The sequence below is a fragment of the Mytilus trossulus genome, chromosome 4 (genome assembly GCF_036588685.1).
Source record: "Mytilus trossulus isolate FHL-02 chromosome 4, PNRI_Mtr1.1.1.hap1, whole genome shotgun sequence".
Lineage (NCBI taxonomy): Eukaryota > Metazoa > Mollusca > Bivalvia > Mytilida > Mytilidae > Mytilus > Mytilus trossulus.
Window position 1 is genome coordinate 26,884,110 of NC_086376.1, and position 25,354 is coordinate 26,909,463.

General features: G+C 31.1%; 1 protein-coding gene across 1 annotated transcript; it reads right to left on the reverse strand.

Moving 5' to 3' along the window:
* Nucleotides 1-349: 349 nt before the first annotated feature.
* Nucleotides 350-23,579, reverse strand: LOC134714984 (kinesin-like protein KIF11). Its single transcript, XM_063576778.1, has 25 exons — nt 23,371-23,579; nt 19,733-19,960; nt 19,149-19,290; nt 18,792-18,911; nt 17,891-18,015; nt 17,197-17,287; nt 16,338-16,483; nt 15,711-15,807; nt 14,750-14,845; nt 13,941-14,029; nt 13,604-13,691; nt 13,066-13,275; nt 12,377-12,584; nt 11,690-11,862; nt 10,662-10,790; nt 9,717-9,872; nt 9,428-9,472; nt 8,996-9,057; nt 7,866-7,965; nt 6,823-6,906; nt 6,285-6,380; nt 4,530-4,752; nt 4,057-4,238; nt 2,439-2,543; nt 350-1,720 (listed from the first exon to the last, which is right to left on the reverse strand). The coding sequence occupies exons 1-25, from the start codon at nt 23,427-23,429 to the stop codon at nt 1,574-1,576; spliced, it is 3,201 nt and encodes a 1,066-aa protein (XP_063432848.1). The 5' UTR covers nt 23,430-23,579; the 3' UTR covers nt 350-1,573.
* Nucleotides 23,580-25,354: the final 1,775 nt, after the last annotated feature.

Sequence of the window (25,354 nt, forward strand, 5' to 3'; positions counted from 1 at the left end):
TATTTGCCAATATAGATATTTGTGATTTTATACAAAGTTCTTTTAATCAGAATATATGTGGTATAAGTTTTTTTTTAAGAAGGCAATAGTCAATACTAATGCATACTAAATAGTCTTCATATAATCTTAAATATTTGTGAGTTTTGAAGTCAAATGGCTATGAAACCACTGCTTTCAGAATCAGAAAGGAAAATTTTATGACATAAATCCTTTAATAAATTGCTATATTATGTCATGCCATACCATGGGGCTTATTAGGAAAGGTGTTTACCTTCTCCTTTTATGTCAAAGGTAATGAAGTTAAGAAAACAAGGGAGGTAATCTTGTAATGCCATTAATAAAACCAACAACACCTTGACCTTTATTTTTTCTTTCTGCTACATTTCAAAGATTTAGGAAGTGTAATTAAATAAAACTCATATCTAAAACACAATATATATATATTGATAAAAGTTGCTGCATCAGTAATGATTTAACCAACATAAAAGAATTCACAAAATGTTGACTAGAAAAACATTTTTTTTCTTTCTTTTTTACATTTTACTTGTTAATAATTTGAGTGTTTGAAACACATTTCATTATTGTTATAGCACAATTGTAGATTCGTTTTAAAGGATCATAAAAACAATTTAAAATTCAACTGTAGGAAAATTTAGCCACAATGAAAATGATCTTTACAATATTATAACATCACACAGCAAATAAAAGAAATGAATTCAGCAGTTTTTTTTATTCATATGACTTATAGCTGAAGGTTAAACATGAACAGCTTTCTTACCGGTCATTTATATACAATGAATGTTACTGGATAACATTTGAACAAAAGATTATAATTGCCATATTTCATTAACAGAGTATACAATATTAATTATGAATTCAGCATGTATAAACTAAAAGAAAGAGTAGACAAGAATAAGAAGAAAGATAGGAAACATATACAAGAATCAAAATAGTAATTTGATTTTTTACTCATAAAATTCTACAGGCAATCTCTAAACATACAAAAATATTCTGATGTCTTTATGGCTAGAAATATACATAATATCATATTAAAATACACGGGTTTTGAGAAAGATAGAACATAATAAAAGTGAGCTTTTGTTGAAAATATATTTTATTTTCTGCTGAATCATTAATACTTCCATAAGAATTATTAATATTGTTTCTGCAAACAAAAAGCAGTTGCAATATAAATCAAAGAAAAAATTGATAAATATTATTGCATCTGGGGAATCAAATCAAAAAGGAATTTTTACCATACTTGTATTCAACTTCTTGAAATATTATTTAAAGATCATAACCTCATATACATTTATTAATAGCAAAATTTTATATTTACCATTTAAAAATTAATCGAATTTGATGGCATGTTTTTTTTGTGTTTTTTTTTTTACATTACATTGTCAGAGGTAAACAAACACAAGATTAGCAATAATATAATTACAAACATCAACTGGATATGAATGCACTAAAAAAATAAAACCGATTAAAAGTTTAAGAACCACTAAAACAATAACAATGTTATAATGTACAGGTATATGCTGCTTTATATATTGAATAAAAATCCTATTTCTTATGAATCATTGTTGCTCCTTAGTGGTAGTCTTGACTTCCCTCTTGGTGTTATATTGTCTTGATTTGTTTTAGGCTTTTTGCTTGTTGTACTAGAAGTAGACTTGGTATGGTGTTTCCTTACTCTGTTCTCTTTTGTATCTGATGCCTATAAAACAACAAAAATAAATATCAACTGCTATAAGATTACAATGTATTATATCCCCTTCTTTTAAGTTGCTGAGAAAGTGTGTATAAAAATGTGTTACGAAAGGATAGACAGACATGATTTAAAGAGATAAATATAGTTTCTACCACTGCATTGAGTGTGATACAATATTTATCCACTGGAGACCGTTAACATTCAACTGTCAAGAATGGTTATAAAATTTACTTGACACATTATGGTTGTGATACCAAATATTGGAGATTTTCATGACACATTATGGTGGAGAAACCAAAAATTGAAGGTTTTCATGACACATTATGGTGGAGATACCAAATATTGAAGATTTTCATGACACATTATGGTGGAGATACCAAATATTGAAGATTTTCATGACACATTATGGTGGAGATACCAAATATTGAAGATTTACATCACACATTATGGTGGAGATACCAAAAATTGAAGATTTTCATGACACATTATTTTTCATGACACATTATGGTGGAGATACCAAATATTGAAGATTTTCATAACACATTATGGTGGAGATACCAAATATTGAGGATTTACATGACACATTATGGTGGAAATACCAAATATTGAGGATTTTCACGACATGTTATGGTAGACCAAAAATTGAAGATTTTCATGACACATTATGGTGGAGATACCAAATATTGAGGATTTACATGACACATTCTTACAATAATAAACCTACCTTACTGAATCCTGACATGGTTGAGATACCAGATGTAGAAGATTTACATGACCTACTGCTACAATCACTCATATCATCTCGGATTATGTCCTCCTCTCCATTCACCTAAAACAAGTAAATAAGATGTGAAAAAATGAACAAGGTACATGTATGTTCTCCATTAACAAGGCAACAGTCACAACTATATGTCAACCTTTATCACCCCTTCAATCTGCGTTATGGTATGATCAAGATGCGCAATACACATGTAACAATTTCATAAAGGGTAAAAACATATTCATTTGTTTGTGCAGTTATTTCAACTTTTGCCTTCAATCATCACAATAGTTCTGATTCTAAATATTTATTTCTAAGAAAAAAAAAAGTTTCCAATTCATGACAGAAATGCAAGAATTTCTATAAAAAAAAGATTTAAAATTGTTCTATTACACAAAGATCGAACACTTAATTAAAATTAGAAACACATTTTTTTCTGAACACTTCTAGGTGTGTGTTTGTGTATTTTTCATAAAATTAGTATTAACCAATGGTCAGATCGTGGACTCGTCTCTTGATCTTTTTCCTTTGGCCATGGCGTTTCTCTTATTTATTTATTTATTTAAACTTATGGTTTTGGATTGTCCCCCTTGGTTTATTCTTCATATTTTTACCCAATGAAGCAGTGTTGTTTAAACAGTTTTAGTTTTTTGGTGTAAGCTCCTTGGGTTTTGTTTAAATCATTCTTAATGTTTGACTGTCCAAAACATGTTTTTCCTGGTATACTGTGATGTATCTACTTGTTCTAGAAGTATTTTTGGTGTACTGTGATGAATCTACATGTTATAGCACTATTTTTGGTGTACTGTGATGTATCTACTTGTTCTAGAACTATTTTTGGTTACTGCGATGAATCTACTTGTTCTAGAACTATTTTTGGTGTACTGCGATGAATCTACTTGTTTTATAACTATTTTTGGTGTATTGTGATGTATCTAAGTGTTCTATAACTATTTTTGGTGTACTGCGATGAATCTACTTGTTCTATAACTATTTTTGGTATACTGTGATGTATCTACTTGTTCTAGAAGTATTTTTGGTGTACTGTGATGTATCTACATGTTCTAGAACTATTTTTGGTGTATTATGATGTATCTTCATGTTCTAGAACTATTTTTGGTGTACTGTGATGTATCTACATGTTCTAGAACTATTTTTGGTGTACTGCAATGAATCTACTTGTTCTAGAACTATTCTTGGTGTACTGCGATGAATCTACTTGTTCTAGAAGTATTTATGGTGTACTGCGATATATCTACTTGTTCTAGAACTATTTTTGGTGTACTGCAATGAATCTACTTGTTCTAGAACTATTTTTGGTGTACTGCGATGAACCTACTTGTTCTAGAAGTATTTGTGGTGTACTGCGATATATCTACTTGTTCTAGAAGTATTTTTGGTGTACTGCGATGTATCTTCTTGTTCTAAAACTATTTTTGGTGTACTTTAATAGTACCTACCTGTTCAAGAACTATTTTTGGTGTACTTTAATAGTACCTACCTGTTCTAGAACTATTTTTGTTGTACTGCGATGTACCTACATGTTCTAGAACTATTTTTGGTGTACTTCAATAGTACCTACCTGTTCTATAATTATTTTTGGTGCACTATTCTCCTCATCAACTGTGGCTAGTTGTGATTCTAGGTTCATCACTATTGGATCTTGTTGATATGTTGATCTATAATCTGTCAGGATCACACCATGATCATCTGTTTCAGTGAGGATTCTAGGATAAGTTATCTCACGTCTCTGTGGAGTTAAACCTGTTCAAAAATAGTATAAAGTGATAAAAGCTGCTTGTATTTAGATACATGGCATTAATGCACAATATTTCGAGACTTGGTAGTTGGAACTAGCTAAGACAACAAAATATTAATAACAATTACTGACTGAATCATACGTTAAGTACACAAGCACAACAAAATTTTATTGATAGAAATATTCATTATCATATAATTATTTTTACAAAGAGACCTTGCTGAACTATTTAAGTCAATTACTGTCAAATCTGTGCTAGATGAAGTAATATTTCTCAAAACTATAGAAAGGCAAACCTGTAGGTATATCTTTTTTTATTTCATCCACCAAAAAGTTCTGTACATCTTCTGTTCTCCTGTTTAATTCACAGGTCAAACACTGTGACCATTCAGTCACATGATCTATTTGTTCGGTCATCAGTGACTGACTGACTTCCATATGTTTGACTTCTTCTGTATGGTCCTGGTTAGCACTGGATACCAGTTTGTCTGTGCTTTCCTTGGAGTGATCTGTTAAACCCTAAAATGCATTTTAATAAATAAATAATTGAGACGATTTGTATGGCAAACAATTTGATCAATATTCAATGAAATATTTCCAATCGTTTTTACACCAGTATGTGAAGATAATGCAGCTTAGATTACTATTAAACATATTATACAGGTACCATACATAATCAGAAGAGTTTTAATGTATATTGACACAGTTCAACAGGAAGAATATTTTGAATACATAATGCTTGGCATCCTTTTTGCTAATGAAATGAAATTGTGAGTTTAATAACATTTTCTCATAAGGCCAAATAAAAAAGTATGTGTGATTCCAGTTACATCTTTAAAAAAAAAATTAGGGTAGGTAGGTAGGGATTTTTTTTTATTTTATATTTAAATTTACATCTTCAGGGTAGGCTATTATAGAGACTATAACGTAGGGTAGGTAGAGTTACTAGAAGCACACATATATTTTTATTTGGCCTAAATACAACTGTTAAAATTATCTATTCTATTTTTAAACAAATCTTTTTAAAAAAATACCAGCAACTCTATACATGAAAAAAATTATGATTAAAGATTTACAAGTTCTTGTTAAAAGAGCTGCAGCAGTAAAGTTAACTTGTTACTGAGCAATTAATCTATGATTTGGATATGGCATAGACTAACTGCTCAAAATAAAATTAGTTCAGATATGATCACATCATTACAACAGCGAATCAACCAGTTTTTGTGAATTATTAATAGTATGATTTAATCAGTATTTTCTAAATTTTCTGGATAAACAAATATCTTTTTACCTAGAGTAGAGAATGACTTCCCATTAAAATAATAGATATATCCCTCTATATACTTGTATGTTTTAAAATCGAACTTAAATGCGTATAACAACTTATATGCGAAAACATAATTTTCCTTATCAACCATAACTATTTGGTCTGAAGTTATTTAAAAAGGTTGATTTATATTTATTTTGCACTTTTCATCAGTCTAACTGGGATATTGAACAGATATATCATGTTAAGGAGGGGTATTTGCGAAATACCAGTCGAGAGAATGTTAAATTTTACGAGCCGTAAGGCGAGGGAAATTCATTCTCAAGACTGGTATTTTTCGCAAATACCCCTCAAGAACATGATATATCTGTTTAATTACACCGAATGTTCATGTACTAAACGCAATGATGATCGTGACGTTACAAGCGTCCAGTCGGATAGAGTATTTTTTGGCAAATACCACGGCAGAGATAGTAAAAAAGGCATATCCTGTTAGCAAATACCCCGGCGACGTTAAAAATGAACGATATTCATTTGATAACAGTAAATTGGTGAAAAATACACTGGCTATCAACCAATCAAAAACCCGGATTCTTACATAAGGTGTAATTATCCCCATTATTATGGTTTAATTTTTTTTAACCATGTGAAAAAAATATAGTTAAGTTTGCATTGTGGCCTTGTAAATACAGGGAGGAAAAATCTCAAATCTTAAAATTTCAAAACATTTTACCAATTGTTTGTTTAAATGTTTCTATTTTGCATGTCCCATTTAAAAACTTACCATTGATTTTTCTGAAAATTTCTCTGAATTTTGTTGACTAGATTTTTTAAATTCTTCTATGCTTGAGCAGATCCTCTCTTCAAAGGTAGACCATACCTAAAAATTACAAAAATCATCATACTGACTACCCCTAGGTTAGCACAGATAATAAGATTTTTCTCCATACCATTTTCATACCCTATATTTGTGTTGATCAGTGATAATAATGAAGAGATACCATATGAGAGAAAGTAAATAAATCTGTATAGTTATATCATAAATTGGGCTTTGAACATTTTTTTGTAATAAACCATTAGGGCCCTATTTGTAAAATCCACTAGTCTTTTGTCCACTTTTTTTTTTTTATATTTCGGCCTTAATATCCATCTACTCTTCTTACCATCATCAACCAACCTCCCCCAATATTTAAAAATATAAGTTTAGTGCCAGATATGTGCCTCTTTAAATTTATATGTTCAGTACTGTCTTCTTCTCTCCACAAAATAGTTAAATCTCATTAAGTTTGTTGACTGAAGTTACAAATTTTGTTGTAACTTACCTGTTGTCTGTCATTTTGGAATTCAAGAACTTTACTTTTTGACATGTCACATGAATCCATACATGTAGCAACTTCTGTGTGTATCTATAAATAAAAAGGTAAACTCTGTTTTGATAACTACTAACATATAGCTTGACCCATACATGGATCTAACCCATGACTTTCACCACAACAACAAAAAGTGTAACCACTTAGGTGAATATGTAAAGGTTTTGTGATAGTCTGTCATTTACATTGGCAGAAAAAAAGGTCATTTACTTTGGCAGAAAAAAAGGTAAGTATACATGCTTTCCACTACAAATAAAACTTTAAAAGTAAAGATTCCCTCTTACATTATTCAATATGGTAGTTGCACACTGTTTTATACTAAGTGCTACAACTAATGTTAAATTTGAGTGATGAAAAGGATATTTTGATTATGTTTTTTAATGATACTGAACTGGATATCCCTTTTTTTTTTTAAAGACCTAGAAAATAGTCAATGCTGGCATTTGAAAAGAAAGAATGTGATTTGACCTGAGAACACTTTGTAATAGTAATGAAGACCAACAGTTTCTTACCTTGTCTACCTCCATCAGATTTGACCTGAGAACACTTTGTAATAGTAATGAAGACCAACAGTTTCTTACCTTGTCTACCTCCATCAGATTTGACCTGAGAACACTTTGAAATAGTAATGAAGACCAACAGTTTCTTACCTTGTCTACCTCCATCAGATTTGACCTGAGAACACTTTGTAATAGTAATGAAGACCAACAGTTTCTTACCTTGTCTACCTCCATCAGATTTGACATGAGAACACTTTGTAATAGTAATGAAGACCAACAGTTTCTTACCTTGTCTACCTCCACCAGATTTGACATGAGAACACTTTGTAATAGTAATGAAGACCAACAGTTTCTTACCTTGTCTACCTCCATCAGATTTGTCATGAGAACACTTTGTAATAGTAATGAAGACCAACAGTTTCTTACCTTGTCTACCTCCATCAGATTTAACCTGAGAACACTTTGTAATAGTAATGAAGACCAACAGTTTCTTACCTTGTCTACCTCCATCAGATTTGACTGGCAATTTTCAGAAGTTGACTTGGTAATCTTCTCACAACTCACTTCATTTTCTTTCTGAACCTCCTTTAATTTGCTAAAAATAATACAAATTCAATTTTGAATTATGACCTTTGTTTGCAAACATTTTACTAAACTATATTTTATCTCTAATGTCTTCAACCTTAGAGATATTTTATCTCTAATGTCTTCAACCTTAGAGATATTTTATCTCTAATGTCTTCAACCTTAGAGATATTTTATCTCTAATGTCTTCAACCTTAGAGATAAACTATAGTCTATTATTTTTTCATTCACTAATACTGCATTAACTGATTTACAAAGAGTTACATTAGAACATTTTTTTGTAGTTTAAATTCATAGTAAGAATTTTTCATTAGTACAACAAAAGTAGACTGGAAAGTAACAATGACATTAAAATGGGCCATTTGTGAGAGCTATCCTCAGCACTAGATTAAGTCTAGTTTCCTATTCACTCAAAGGGCTTCTAACCTGGCGTTGATTTTTGACGTTTTTCACTACCAATAAGGTAGCAAAATGATTATTAGACAAAAAACGAAGTCGGTGACCCTATGATTATTTTATATCATTAAAACAGAAATTTATGTGTCAACAATATATAGTTTTTTAAGAAAAATCTATGGAGTAGAATTATAGATTTGGCGATTTAAAGACAAATTTTAGAAGGTTTTTCGTCGATTTTATGTGCTTCCTATACAAATGTTCACCCATATTAAGAGAAATCAATCTGCAATTTTTCAGAAAATAAAAGAGATAAATGTATAATTTTTTCGATTTTCAGTTGTAGTTCAACGAGCCAAGGTTTATGCAATTTTTTAGCAAAATCTGCAACATAGCCCATTTACTGTTCCTTGACCTTAATGAAGGTAATTCATGATTTCTTGCATTTAAATGAAAACTTTTGTCATACATCTTACAATGACCACGTTTTTTAAATATTAAGCTAGACATATGTTACTAAAAATTTCTGGTAAACTACCTAAAGCGATTTTTTTAACTTTAAGAATGTACTTATTTCTCATTTCCAAATATCTATGACCAGTCAACAGTGTAATCTGTAAATGCTAAATCAAATGACCCCTTACCTTTCTGCTTTATGATAGAACTGTTTAATGGCTTGTTTTCTGTCTTCTACAAACTCATTTGTCTGAAATTATTGAAATAACTTATGATTATAAAAATAGGTCAAGGCTCATATGGCCAAGTTACATACTTGTATTTATATAAAATTAGCAAAACTACAAAAAGGTAGTGATATGATTAAACGCAGACCAAATGGTCACAAAGGAGCATCCTCAATTGGAAATTGCTAAAAATTGCCTTCAGTTTCAGGTCAAACATAAAAATGTTATAGTTTGATGATACCGATAGAGTAAGACCTGTCAAAATTAAACTTGACATAGCTTGTTTACATTTTTACCTGTCAAAATTAAACTTGACATAGCTTGTTTACATTTTTTTCATTCCAGAAACTTTTCTGGTCTGTTCAGTTTAACTAAGTTCAAGTAATTACTTACATTTCTCAACAAGCCTTGTCTTCTTTCCAATAATTTCTTCATTTCCTGTAAAGGAATCAAAATTTAATACAAATGTGATAAATTGTTCTAGGAAAAATTGCTTATGTAGTTAAATTGCTCCATAAATCCTAATTTGTTTTATAATAGTTCTGTTCAAATGATTCATATTTTCCAAATATTGTAAAATAGAAAAAGATCAGTCTTTTCAAAATATATGTTTTGTTTAGGGTGTTAAAATTTCTGGTTTGTTATGACATCTGAGAAAACAATCTTTGTAAAACTTGAATACCTCATCAATATCATGCTGTTCTGTCAGATTCTTCTGCAGCCATTCCATTTTTTCTTCTTGTTGACTTGTGTATTCTGTAACCATGGTAACTATACTAGTCAAACTTGTCTGCAGACTTGTAGCCCAATCACTCAACATATCCTCCACTGCAGGTTGCTGAATAAGCAGAATGATGGAATACAATTACAGTATAACATATAATGCCTTAACCACAAATAATGAATACAATTACAGTACAATATAAAATGCCTTAACCACAAATAAAGAATACAATTACAGTACAATATATAATGCATTGACCACAAATAATTGAGTGCAGTAATATCAAAAGGACCTGAAAAGAGACATCTTTAATATAACTTATATGAAATGGTTAACAATTCAAATTGGATTACAGTTTTATCTAGAATTTTAATGTATTTGTTGGTAATTGAATATTCAACTGTTGCCCAGAAATTATTGTGTGCAGTTATTATTTTGATTTTACGAAGAAGGGACACAAATGTAAGATTGAATAGTTCAATTTCAGGAAAATCTGCTTAGTTATATGTATTAGATATCAGAATGCAGGTTCTTGTTATTGTGATACATTTGGTTCAGTGGTGCCAGAGTAAAAGGTAACAGAAGGTAACAGAAGGACCAACTACAGGACTGAATGCCTTAATATAGCATTCACTTCTAAAGTAGGATAATACACAAAAATGTGATCTCAACCACAAACCTGAATTGTCATAGAATGTTTTGACTACAAACCTGTGTTGTCATAGATTGTGACTACACAAACACATATTAGCATATACCATGTGACTACACAAACACATGTAAGCATATACCATGTGACTACACAATCACATGTTAGCATTTACCATATATTGAAAAGCATGTGTTTGTCATGCCAGTCTATTTGACAACAACTTGGATTTTAAAACAATTTGGACTACAAACCTGTGTGGTCATAGACTGTTTTTCATGAGACAACTTGTTTAATGTAGAAGTTAGGCTCTGGTGTATGTTTGTCATAAGTGGAACATACTCCTCTGACTTAAAGGTAGACATCTTTTGACTTTCCTCCATCTGAAATGATATGGTAAGAGTTTTAAAGTCAATTATCACTGCTGTTGTATTACACAGTTTAAACTAAGAAATAAGAACAAGGTCTGAGGAAGAGAAATGGTACTACTGTTTAATTAGAAAGAGAACACCTTGTCATAGGCTTTCTACTTAAGGGAGTTGGCTTCTCAGTTTCAAAGAAATTAAGTTTTCAAAATACAAGTTTATAAAGATAGAGGATTAATAAAGGAAGCTAAAGAGCATCACAAATATATAGGTTACCGTTCTTATTTTCGAGATATAAGCCATTGAAATTTTTGCGGGGGAAAAAAAATCACTTTTCATAGCTTTATCATTGACAAGATGAAGGTCTAAAAACCTGTTATAAGGGAATTAAAATTTTATAAGACTTTTACAGATGGCTTATCATTATATATTTACAAGATTTACAAAAAGAAAAATGGTGGTCACTGGGCAAATTTTTTCAAGGCATTCAAATGGATAAAACCAGATGATTCCGAAAATCTGACAAAAACCCAAAACATGACAAGCCAGCTTCCTTAAGTTTATATAAACTTGTGTACATTAGTGCAACTACAAAATAACAGCTATTCTATTAATGTTCCTAAACTTTTTCTAGCAGCTTGACCTATAGTAACAATTTCACAGTTTGAAAAATAAATGACCCTAACATTAAATGACTGAAATTTTGTTGGAAAAAATTCAGATCCTAATTAAAACAAAACAAAATAGGGATTAGATTAAAGTTCAACCACTGCTTTTGATAGAATGAATATTGGGCTCGTTTCATGAATCTTTATTGGACCAATTTTAAACTGAAAATTTCAATGAACCTTTCACTCTCCTAATTTCAGCATTTGAGAACTTAACACACTATTTGCTCTAAGGATGATTAACCTTACCTTCTTGGATGTGGTGTCTGTCTTAATTTGATCAGCCCATGTGGTTGTGGTATTTAATTGATTCTCCTGACAGGATGTTAACTCTTCAGTGTGGGAGGTTATATTAGAATGAAGATCAGCTATATGTGAACAGAGCGTAGATACTTCCTCTTGTCTCCTCTGTAATAAGTTCTCTGAAGAAAAACATATAGTCAAGTCAAGTTAGTATGTGTATTTAATTTAACAAATCGTTGTATGGACAAACATATGGAATGAACAGATTTACAGATGTGCAATGAATGTATCAAAAAGAAAATAAAGTTTTTTAATGATTTAAGTAATGGCAAGACTGCAAATGTATGAATAAAGACACCGGGAATAGTCAACTTGAACATTTGATCACTTCACCTATCATCTTCAGTTATAAACATTGTGTATTAGCTATAAGAAATTCTGAAGAATGATTAAAAAAATGTATGTGTTTATCTGTTTCAAGAAACACTCAATTATTTAGTCAATTTTCAATGTTTTAAAAACTGTGTTTGAACCAGACTAGATTATTTGTGTGACAATGATGGAAGTACTTATGGAAATTTTTATAAGATAATTTTTTTGTATGTGCTATTTTTTTTATTCCTGAATTGAGTTTCAAATCATTACCAACAAAAGAGAGAATCCCCATCAAAACACCTGACAAAATAAACTCACTTGATTGGTCCATAAGACTGTTGTAGGAAGTCTTCTGTAAGGATACAAATTCAGTCAGTTTGTCTTGCATGCTAGCAATTTCAGTTTGAAATCTATTTTGGAATGAAACTTGTGTTTCCTCATTGTGTTGCTCTACTTTCTTTTTACGGTCTATTTTATCATGTAAGCCATACACATCTGATGAGGTAGATTCTACTGTATCCAAAAGCTGAAAGAAAGTAAGGAAACTTGCATAGATCTATCTCATTGCCTAAACAATGTCATTTAGTTCAATTAGTTAAGTAATTATGTTGGAATTTTTCAGAATGTATTTTTGTCAATATAGTATTCACACTTTTAATCCTTTTTTTTATTTATTCAACTCATGTGCAAGAAATAGAAGATTTTATCAAATATTTCAGTATATATTGCAATACATATAATTGTGAATTATACAGTAATAAATACATCTATGAATTCATGTAAACTGGATATTGCTATTAACTGGCAACCATTGCACATATTCTCACCAACAATCAAATATATCACATGAAACAATTTATTACTGTATCCCTGTTGGTTTATTCTGTAAAACAAAATGATGCAACAGTTAACAGGAAGATCCTGTGAATTTCTAAACAAGGATTATTTAAAAGAAAGTAAATATAAATCCTATAACTGTGACACTAGCTCATTCCTTTCTGCCTTACCTGTTTTGCTTCATTAAACAATTTCTCCTCAGCTTCCACATGTTTGCCCACCAAATGTTGTTGTTCATCACGGTCCTGTTTGGTTTCACATAAAGTCACCTTTGTTTCCTGTAATGTTTCTGTAGTAGCTACCAAGTTTTCTGTAGTGATTGTTAACTGCTGCGATGTCTCCTCTAATTCTAGTTTTGTCATAGTAAATATATCTGTTACCTAGAATAGTTTAAATCAAATGAAGACAACTTACAAATGAATTATAATTCATACATGAGCAATGCAAATAATTGCTTTAAGTGTTCAATTCAATATACACAAACTACATATATTAATATATATCTTTTTTAAACTATAACAATAGGAACATTATCATGTATCTATTCAAACATTTACTTCTCTAGTTACATTTCAAACAATAGTCATCCATCTTTGAAAACATTCCTATGTTGTAGGTAATATAACAGGTATAAAACCAATATGTTAAAAAACAAGTCTTTTATATAATTCCATTCCAGAGTGAATAAACTTAAGAACAATGACAAACCTTATCCCTTTCTTCAGTAAGAGCAGTTATCTTTTCTTCCATTTCCCTGATGGAATCATGCTGCTGGGTTATCTTTGATTGCATTGCTCTGAAATATATAGAAATCTCAATTTGCATATCTACAATATATGTAATTACATATGAACTTTATTGTGATATGTCAATTTGAATTTTTAAACTTGGTTCTTACTGTGACAATAACTTTTTTAACAATGAAGGGCCTTTTTTCTTTTATGAAACTATTCTCTGCTATCTATACACCGTTCATTTAACAAGCAGTTTGTACAATGCTCCCCTGAAACTATAGACTTCAACAATGACCTCAATTATAACTTACATGTAATTATCTTCTGCTATGTAAATACCATTCTTTTCACGAGAAGCTTGTAGATCTCTTCTCAACCTTTCAATTTCTTCATTGTATTCCTAAAAAACACACTCACATTTGTTCAATTTTTAAAGACAAAATCATAGTTGTTAATAAACAGACTAGAAAAATATTACACCTGAAAAGCTGTTTTTCGTGAAAGCCCCATAAAAATATAATTACCGTCTTTGTGTGTATAGTACTCAGATTTTATCCATGGGATAGATTTCTAAAAGGGGTGCAGCTGTATGGTTATACTGTTCTTAAGACTTTTCAAGTATGAACTCCAATCAAGAATCAGGTGGTTAAAAGGAAAATATCTTAGTAGCATAAACTTGATTGTTGATATGTTTTACATGTTTATTTTTACCTTCTTGCATCTGATTTGTAATGTTGAATTTTCTGATGCCTTTTGTAGATCAATACTATATGGGTATTGATGATTGTAATAAATTGTTTAGTGACCTATAGTTATTTATATCAGTGTGCTTTGTACTTGTCTCATTTGTAATCATTACCTCATCTCCTAATTTTATTTTAAAACACATGTTGTTCATCAGTTACTGTTTAACATGTTCATATAATCATTAATCATCAATTCTGTATATGGATATAAATTTCAAGTAGTAGGTATTTATAAAGTTTCTGAATTAGCTTAGATCTGTTTTTGACAATAATTTTGTGTTTTTGCATTTAGGCCTACCTTAACAAGGGTCTCCTTTCACAGTTTTTTGTTTACTTAAAGTTAGTTATATGTTTAATTTAGCATGTAGACCTACCTTGAGAAGGGCCTTCTTTGTCAATTTCTGGTTAACCTCTGGCCTGTTAGTTATGTTTTTAGCTCTGTGTGCATAGTCCAGTGTACTCAAAGTTTCCTGAAAATATCAGCAAGTATTTGTTTAAAGCTATTGCAAGGTATAAGATAGAGTACCAAATATACCTTTTGATAACATTGGTGGCAATAAATACCACCTTTTCCCAGTTATAAATAACTAATAATTTCCCTTCTTGGGTGTTGACAAGACATTGCTGATGAAATTGCAGCACAATTGAGATTGTACAGAAAAAAATACAGTTCCTTGCATTTTCTTATTTATTGCTACAAAAAGTTAAATGTCAATGTAATAATGACAATAACTAGTCCAATAATTCAAATAAAGCCTAACATGGAGCCACATGTTAAAACTTACATCTAAGTTACATGATGCAGGGGATATGGTAGCTATAATTGATGTTAAAACTTACATCTAAGTTACATGACACAGGGGATATGGTAGCTATAATTGATGTTAAAACTTACATCTAAGTTACATGACGCAGGGGATATGGTAGCTATAATTGATGTTAAAACTTACATCTAAGTTACACGACGCAGGGGATATGGTAGCTATAATTGATGTTAAAACTTACATCTAAGTTACATGATGCAGGGGATATGGTAGCTATAATTGATGTTAAAACTTACATCTAAGTTACATGACGCAGGGGATATGGTAGCTATAATTGATGTTAAAACTTACATCTAAGTTACACGACGCAGGGGATATGGTAGCTATAATTGATGTTAAAACTTACATCTAAGTTACACGACGCAGGGGATATGGTAGCTATAATTGATGTTAAAACTTACATCTAAGTTACATGATGCAGGGGATATGGTAGCTATAATTGATGTTAAAACTTACATCTAAGTTACATGACGCAGGGGATATGGTAGCTATAATTGATGTTAAAACTTACATCTAAGTTACATGACGCAGGGGATATGGTAGCTATAATTGATGTCTTTGTTTTCCCACCAAGTGAATCCTGTAGTAATCTTGTCAGCTTACTTTCTCTGGAATGTACAGTCAATAAAAAAATACAAATAAAATGTACATAGCAATTGTCCAACATTTAATTGTCAAGACTATTTTAATATATATTAGTAAAGTAATGTTTCAATAATTTAATATTAAATCCTATAACAGAAGAAGTAATTCTTGCTACCTTCCCAATACCTATAAATGCATAGAAAAATTACAATAAAAAAACTGTGCTGATAATATAATAATGTTCATAAAACAGCAAAAAACAATTATTAAAACAATTATTGAAAAAAAATCATCTTTATTTATCATTTTAGAGCATTTTATGGAGTGTACTGATGTCAGTTGGTTTGATATTCATATTTTGAAGCAGTCTTGCATTGCAATAAATGTTATATTTTGATTACGAAAACCTTTAATGGGATATAAAGATTAATTGTTGAAGTGTGATTTAATAAATTATGGTATTTTTGCATTTACCTTTTAAAAGCTACAAAAGTTAAAATTGTCCTTAAAATTTTGTCAAAAAAATTAATAATAAATGAACATTACTACTTACCTGTAGGGTATATGAGGAGAACGTTCTACAAGTGAAGTAATCACACGCCCTAATGTTAACAAACTTTGGTTAATACTGCCTGCTTCTCTAGCTCGCTTGTCTACAGCTCCTGATCGACCAATGTTTTCACTACCAGCCAAATCCACCTGAAAAAAAGTTTTTTTTATTGTGTCAAATACCTAGGCTAGTGATGACAAATTAATTGTTGAAAGCTGTTTTGGGGGAAAAAAAAGAAGAGAAATCTACCAATAAAGATGGATCATGTCTGACTAAAACTATTTGTAATGAGAATGTTCTAGACTACAGGTATATAAACAAAACTGGATATTCCAGGTCTCAATTATGACTTACCTGGTCTAACCTAATACAAACATCAACCAATAAACCAAATATAATTTACATTAACTGAGAAACTGAAGTAATCAAGCTAAAGGTTAACCATTCATATGATGCTGAATCTCGAGTTATCAATGACAATCAAAAAGGGGGAGCCTGATAAATTGTGTTTCTTAAGAAAAAAAATGGTTTCAGATGTGAAATAAGACAAAGCATCTGTTTCCACTGAAAATGGTTGGGGGGATTATAGTATACATTGAGTTTGAAAAATGGTTTGTCACATGAAGATGATAATGGTACCTTAAGAAAATCACTATATCGATTTGGAGAAGTTTGAGATTTCTTCAGATGATATCAGTCTGACAGCAGGATTAAACAAGGTAACAATAGGTTAAATAAGAATATTGAAAAAATGATGGATTATTAGTTGATTTACAGTGGCATTATATTTATATTGGAGAATCTGATTGATGAAAAATTATTCCTATAAAGATAAGGAATATACTGACTGAGTAGTACTTACTAAATTCAGCTTTCCTATCTTTAATAATTCTTCTCCTTCAACAGTGTTTTCTTTAATGTGTATAGTCACTGAGAAGACGGTGTGTGATCGACTGTAAATAGAAATATAATTTGACATACTGAATATAGTGTCATTGATATGTTTTAAGAGTTAAATCCACTTTCATTCTAATGTTTTAACTCCTTCGTTCTACAATTTGGCACAATTTTATTAAACAAATCATGCTTTCCTATAAATATTGAATGATTTGTGGTCTTGTGGTAGAATACTTCCTCTGAAATATGCGATCATCTGTTGACCTTTATAGGTCAAACAACAATTTTTTTTAGCAGCTTATCCTAAAGGCATGCACCATTTAGCATTTTAAGAAAGAAAGACAGTCAAGATAAGACATTTCATTGTTCTAGTTTTGTTCATTAATGCAATCTGGACAGTATATAGTACAAATTTGAATTTGTATTAAGAATGTGGTCTTTGTGTAAACTTCAAAAATTTCCTCAATTTACAATATTTTTTTTAAAGTGAAAACACATATGAATTAGGGTTTTCAATATTCTGTTCAGAAAGGGGATGTGGGTAATGGGGATGACAAGAAGGGAGTTAGGGGACAGCCCAAGAGATCATCTGTAAGGGAGGATAAAATATTCAACCATTTTAATATATTTTGTAAACTTCCGTTTTAAATGTTTCTCACCTTGAATGAGCATTCATCAGAGTAGCAGCCGTCTGTCTTTTGGCAGATCCTCGTTCTATTATTTGAAATACTTCATCTTTAGATCTTACAACCACTTCTTCTAGTCCATTAATGATAACTGATCCCTAAAATATGTCAGTATAAAATAGTAAGTAATCTAGAAATGTCAAAATTTTTGCATTTGATTATAAAAGAGATTTTTTTCAAATATACAAATGGCACAAGGTTTATAATCTTGATTCAGTAACTCATCAACCAGGTGGTGAATCTTACCATGACTATTTATGATTTACCCTTAAATACATCTGTGTATTCAAAATATACAGGATGCCACCACAAATCAGTGGTCACCAACAATTAGTTTAAACATATTTATTTATAGTGGATTGGGAAAAAAGTTTTGCAACTTAAATTTATCCCTTTCCACTTTGCATGTGCTGCCTTGTAGCGGCATTAACCTACTCTTTTTCGAAATCTACAAGATGGTCTTTAACGTGCAAGAGATATATGGCTCTCTCTTAACACGGGTCAGCCATTTATCGTCCCCTTCCGACGGACTATCATGGTTTCCTCAAGACCATACTCGCAAATGGTGTCAAGGGAGATGATTAAGATGGTCTATCCCCCCAATACCATTAAAGGGATTTAAAAATACAATGAAATGATGAATCTTGAAAAGATCTGAGGTGCTAATATTTATAGCATGGTCAAAAACTAATATTTCATTTCAGAAATAATTTGTTTATTTCAAATGATATCCTTCAATCAGTTCAATGGAGCTAATCCAGCTAGGTTGTGCAATTCTTGATTTTACTTTAAAAACACTATACAATGTCATCTTGAGTTGTAAGCACAAAATAACACAAAAAATTCAAAAACATTATTTCTTCAAACAACAAACCTTTCTTGAACTGTCTTCGTAAATTTTGAGTCGAAGTGGGTCATCTGTAGATCCTAACAGATCAAACAATTCTTCATTGTACAATTCCAGAAAAGATACACGGATGGAAAACTCTACATCCTTCAAAAGAAACAAATTAAGTAAGTAAGAAAGAAAGACATAAATTAATAGATTAGATAGAGAACTAAAACTGTAAACAGTTAATTTAACCAACTAGTATAGCAAAGTAGATTCCTGCTTTATCTTGTGATATAAATAAAATTATTGCAATATATTTCATAAGTTTGGGAACATATAAGCCAAACAAATGTATCATCAGTAGTTGAAAGTTTTTCTTCACTTAGTTCTTGCTTTTACCTGTCTCTGAAGTCTCTCAAAGATATGAAACATTGCTCTAGGTATGATACCAGCCAATGGATCTTCTTGCCAGGATACACTGGGGTCATCACTTCTCTCTCCTTCCATTGTATAGGTCTTTCCTGTACCAGTTTGTCCATATCTGAAAAGGAAACAAAATATCTTACGAATGAAAAATGTTTTAGATGAGACTGCTGACTGATAATAAGATACAGTAAGCCAGAACAATTGTGTTTCCCCAACGATTGTTTACATTTTGTCATGTTCAAATTTCAAAGACTCAAACCATGACTGTAGGTGCAGGGCCAAATAATCTGTGGAAATGAGAAGTGCAAATGCTTATACAATCTTATACAATGGTATATCAGTTCTATTAACTGTTTCCTTCTTCTTTATATATGACCTTTTCAGATTAATTTTAATATACATTTGTAAAGGTCGGAAATTTAAGCAAAGAGTGTTGGTAAAATGAGCCAAATGAAGGTTCTTATCATGAATGTTTTTTTTGAAAATTTAAACCATTTCCTTGCATACACTAATATACATTCTAGTTAATTAACAGCTAGATTTATGTTAAAACATACGCAAATATAGTACAGTTATATCCCAGTAAGACCTCTTCAATAATAGGTATGACAATGCTGGTATAAACATGTAGCTGAGAGGCTGCTGGTGGGAAGACATGGTCAAAATTGTAGGTCTTTGTAGTTGGATTGATTCCTAAGCGTTCTTTCACAGTAATCTCCTTCTTGTCTCCATTGGAATCAACAACTGAATAGGATCCTTGCCTTTTTTCTGAAGAGTTTATACCCCTGAAAATAGATAAAAAAAATTAATATATATATATAAATTACAAATGTATTACAAAACTGAAGACTTCTTAGAACGTGTGGGTCTTTTCACCAAAACAATCTTAACACTGTCAGTCACTCCTGAAAGTGAATTATATTTTTTTGTCAGATTTCCCAGCCAACATTTAATTAACATGTGCTTGCCTGACTTGAATTATAACATTGGAGGCAGCAAATAAAAATGACCTCATAGTTTTCATCATTGAAATATCAGGAAGCGTAGTCAATCATTGATGCAGTCTGCATGGTAAGCCACTAGTCCAATGCCCCAGACTAGTAAAATTTCATTTGGACTAGTAAGTTTTGGCAAAACTTTGTTTGGATCAATAAGAAAATTGTCAGAATATTAGTCTTTGGACTAGAAGTTGAAAAAGTTTTTGGTGCAGACTGTTGATGTAATTTTTATAAAAAGAAGAAAGCAACACAGGTTGACCGTTCATCAACTTTTCCAAGAGTAATAAACAGTTTACCTTTAAAAAGTGTGTTGATAACAAAAGTAGATGGAGACTGACATTCAGCAATATAAGTTTATTACATGTATTAACACAAACAAATGTTTCAAAATTTTATATATATTTATTGTGGCCCTGAATCATTTAGTTTCATAAACTATTTTTGTTTTCTTCTTCAGCAAAATTTTCAAACCCTTCCAAAAGGGAAATCTCCCTTTCAGCTATGAGGGGTATTTTAGACAATATTTTCAAGTTACAAATGTAAATGTATGACATGTTTGAGTATTCATCTGCCAAACACCAATAAGAGTTAATAAATATACTTTATTTTTTCAATTTTATGGTTATATTATATACATTGATATACAAGGTGTTTTTAAGCCTTTATCAATACCTCAGACTCATAACAGTTTATATTTTGATTTTGTTCAGGTTGGGAACAAACCCTCTATATGGTGATTATACCTGTATAGAAGGATAAACATTCTATAGAGAGGTATTTTTGTTTAGACTGGATTTAAATCAAAATAGGGTAGAATGGCATTCTCTACTTATGATGGCAGTAACCTGGAACAGTTGATGCATCAATTGATGTACTTAATTTAATATGCACATGCCCAGTTTGATGCTTATCTTACTAAATATAAAATCTATTGTTCACCATGATTGAAAGCTTTGATGATCATGTAATTTCTACTCACTTATGTCTCACTGAACAGAATTTATATTGTTAGATTTAACATGAAATTTAAAGGTCAACTGATTCCCTTTGTTGTTGATCATGTGTTCAGATAGGTATACAATAGATTGCAAGTTTTGTCACTTTAGCAGAAAACTGGTTATCCCAAGTTTTAGTAAAGTGCATATGTTGATGCATACAATGTATAATGCTAGAGATTATAGCCAATATAACTAGAAAATGCCATTCTGCCCTATTTTGTTTTAAATCAAGTGCAAACAAAAATACCCCTCTATAGAGGGATCATTGTATCCCTCTAAAGAAGCATTAGGCCTAAATTAAAATATTGTTTGTTTGCCCTTCTTCTACCCAGATTTTTTTATGTGGGTAGGTAGGTAGGTAAATTATTTAATTTTTTTCTGGAAAAAACTTTTGGATGTTTATATAATAGCATGAATGTTGGGAGCCTCGTACATCTTTTATCTCTGCATATGCATGCATTTATGTGTCACTTGCTATAACCTTCACCTCTAATATGGGGACAAAGGCCCCAATAACAGTAGAAAAATCAATAAAAAAAAAAAATACGGGAAAATTTCCCGAATTTTTGATTGTACTAATGAACTCAAAATCGTTCAATTTTTTTTATGTCAAGTTTTGAAATCCCGGACCTGCGCAGAAATCTACAATGTACTTCCTTTTTCCGGTCTCGTTTGTATGACACTTTAAGTATTTAATATATATTTATCGGTCTAGTATATAATAGGAAGGAACGCAATACCATTTTCATTTTTAATAATTGTTTGATATGAAATAAACGTTACCTGATGAAAGCGTTTCTTTGTTTACATTTAACATGACGTCATAACTTAAATAACGTCACAACTAAATCCCTAACAACAGAACCAAAGTCGGAAACGTTACTGTATTTCCGTTTCTTTAATTTAAACATGTTTGATTTGAAAAAAAAACTATTTCATACAAACTTCGTCCCTATTACAGGTTATGCCTGCCTCATATTTTATTCTTTTATATGTGAATATCTGCTCTTTTTTTCTCTATTGTGTTCTGCTAGATATATTCACTGCTATTATATATGCACCTTTTAATCCTTAATCACCCTCTGTAGTGTGCTTTCTGGCTTAGTAATGCAACTGCATGGTGAGTGCTTGGTGTATTTAATGCATATGGATCCGTGTCGTGTTGTTCTATTTGTAAGTTAATAATAAACTTGTATACCCCCGAAACATTTCAATGCACCTTTGTGTACCGGAAATCAAAAACGCATGTAACCCTAAAACTGGTCCTCCTCGACTGACTACTACATTTTGAGCAAAGCGTAAATACGAGCGGTATCCCGGAAATCAGCACTCGATTCTAAACCGAAACCGCAACCGGCAAAATTCCGGAATAAAAAAAAAATGTTTTCAAAAACGCAATAAAATTATTTGGATCGCGGCGATTTTTTTGGGTCGGTCGGCTGACAGCAAACAAACAATATTTTAATTTAGGCCTTATCCCTCTATACAACTATAATCATCATACAGGGGGTTTGTTCCCAACCTGTTGCTGGGAGGCTTACACAAGCATGCTTCCAAACATTGAACAGACCACTAGAAGAAATTTAAAAGTTGATTGAACATGATGTGCGACAAAATTCACTGCCAAGTGAACTGTCTTAAAAATGCGAACGTGTAGGGTGTGAATGTATATTATTGGGCGCGAACTGTCTGATACCAGTTATTCTAGCCTCTAGGTCAGTGGGATATATTTATTTATTCTGGCACTGGACATCACCAGCATTTATAGCAAGGCATTAACCATAGTAATGCTTATATTATTCAATTATAGTTGGGGAACCTGTACGTCCATAGTGTATGTTGTCCCTCAAACTAAAAGACTCCATCATTATTTGCAGACCTGTTGGATAGGGCTGCAAAAACCCACTATTGTCAACAAATACTCTTGTGCAAAATTGACACACTTTTCCACTAACTAAACTTACTTATAGAAGTAAAATTGAGATGAATTTAGCTTTTCTAATTCGTTATGAAAAAGAATTATAAATCAGAACCTTGCAGCAGTTAGTAATCATCAAAAATCTGATGGATAACTGGATACCATAAGAAGAAGAAGAAGAAGTGGTAGAAAGTAAAGTGCCCAAGTGGGCAGTTTTGGGCGAGTTGGTTCCGGGTAATTTGGCAATCAGTTGAGTTCTCACTCTTTTGTCAAAGTCTTACCTGCAACGAACTGCAACTTGTATGTGTTGATTCTTATCTTTTTCAATTTTGGGCTTCATTTTTAAACAGGAAAACAATAAACATTCGAATATGGTGGGCTTTCGAAACAACCAATGAGAAATGGGGGCTTAAAAGAACGCAACCAAATTTTTGATTGGTTGATACTTTTATTTTTTTAAATAATAAATTTCTACAAAGACGGACCAATATTTCCGGTTTGTATGGGGTATAACAAAATTATGCTATTTTCAGATTCATATTTTACCGAGCTTGTTTACTTAGAAGATGCAAGAGCTAAAAAAAAATATGTTACGATTAGAAAAGACAGAAAAAAATAAGTGGTATAATCTTTAAATAATAAATGTGAAGATTATACCACTTATCCTCATAAAATGCTTTTAGAAATTAAAAGAAAGAAAAAATGGATGACCGTACATGTATTTGCTTTCCGAGTTGCTATTTTTTAGCAAAAAATAAACGTTACATTATTCCTATATAACTTTGTAATAATTAAGTTATGATCCTTTATAACACTATATATTACAGATAATATTTTGACAAAAAAACGTATTGGTAGATATTTGAACACTCTTCCGGAGCACCTGCAATCACACCCAGTTTTTGCGGGTTGGGACGGTTGCTTAGTCTTTAGTTTTCTAGGGGGTCTTCTATGTTGTGTCCTCTGTACTATTATTTGTCTGTTTGTCTTTTTATTTTTAGCCATGGCGTTTTCAATTTATTTTCTATCTAAGAGTTTGACTCTCCTGCCCTCTTGTATCTTTCGTCCCTCTTTTATAGTTTGCTCAAAGATGTTGGTTTGTTCATTTTTTGAGGGCCATGCAACGATCTCTAGATGATAACATCAACTCATTTAGTCTGTGGTGGAAATTCGTCCCATTAGCAATCATACCACATCTTCTTTTTTTGTATTGCCGTATTTGTTGTTGTACGCAAAATGTATCAGCAGGTTTAAATCGAAGAAACACAGACGTCTGGCGGTCGTTTTACGTTCTTTCACCATTATAACTATTGGAAATCATATCTATGGAAGATGCCGATTCCTTATATATTATATGCACATGTATAACACAAGCATAAAGCCTTATTTGTAAAAAGTCAAGGGAAAGAAGGTAGTAAATATATACTGAGACTACTATAGTAGTTTCAGATATGTAGTAGTCTCAGATATATATGAGTGTCAATTTTAAGTTTCTTTTTCGCACTGTGTATTTCTACATGAAACTACTGTGCCAATTTCAACCAAACTCAAGCTGAATGATCCTTAAAGTATATTTAGAATAAAGTTCGTGTTTTATTTTATGTTTCGTAAAAAAAAAAACATGGCCACAATGGCTACACATAAAACATAGTTGTTAAATGCAGTTTCAGGCCTATATCTTAAAAAAGAAATCATAACGAGCAAATCTGATAGGGATAAAAATGTCCGTTAGTTAAAGTTCTATCAGCCCTGGAATTTTCAGATGAATTCAGACGCATTGTTGGGTTGTTCCACTAATTGATGATTTTTATGGACATTTTGCAGGTTTTGGTTATTATCTTGAATATTTTTATAAATAAAGGTAAAACTGTTAACAGTAAAAAAATGTTCTGAAAAGTAAGATAAACAAATAAATTGAGTATGTAAAAAAAAAAATCTGGATTAAATTGTGTATTAACGTCAGACGCGTGTTTCATCTACATAAGACTCATCATTGACGCTGAACATATACAAAGGGATTAATTTTTGCTTTTTAAGAAAATATGACCGATACAAAGCACATTTAAATGTAATTTTAAGCAACTCATCCATATATATTAAAAAGGCAAAAATAGACTTAAACAGACTTGAGGTTCCTGACTTGGTACAGGCACAAAAATGCAACGGGGTTGTCGATATCTCAAATCTCTCAGTATACCTATATAGCCAATGTGGAGTGGAAACAAATCACAGAAAAATTCACAGTAAACTTAGTTTCAATGCTAT

Excerpts from the sequence above, each read along its gene's own strand:
- LOC134714984 (XM_063576778.1), bottom strand. The coding sequence starts at position 23,429 with ATGAAGCCCAAAATTGAAAAAGATAAGAATCAACACATACAAGTTGCA. Across the intron at positions 17,288-17,890 it reads CTGATGAATGCTCATTCAAG|TCGATCACACACCGTCTTCT; the intron begins GTGAGAAACATT and ends TTCTATTTACAG. Across the intron at positions 14,846-15,710 it reads CTGCGTCATGTAACTTAGAT|GAAACTTTGAGTACACTGGA; the intron begins GTAAGTTTTAAC and ends TGATATTTTCAG.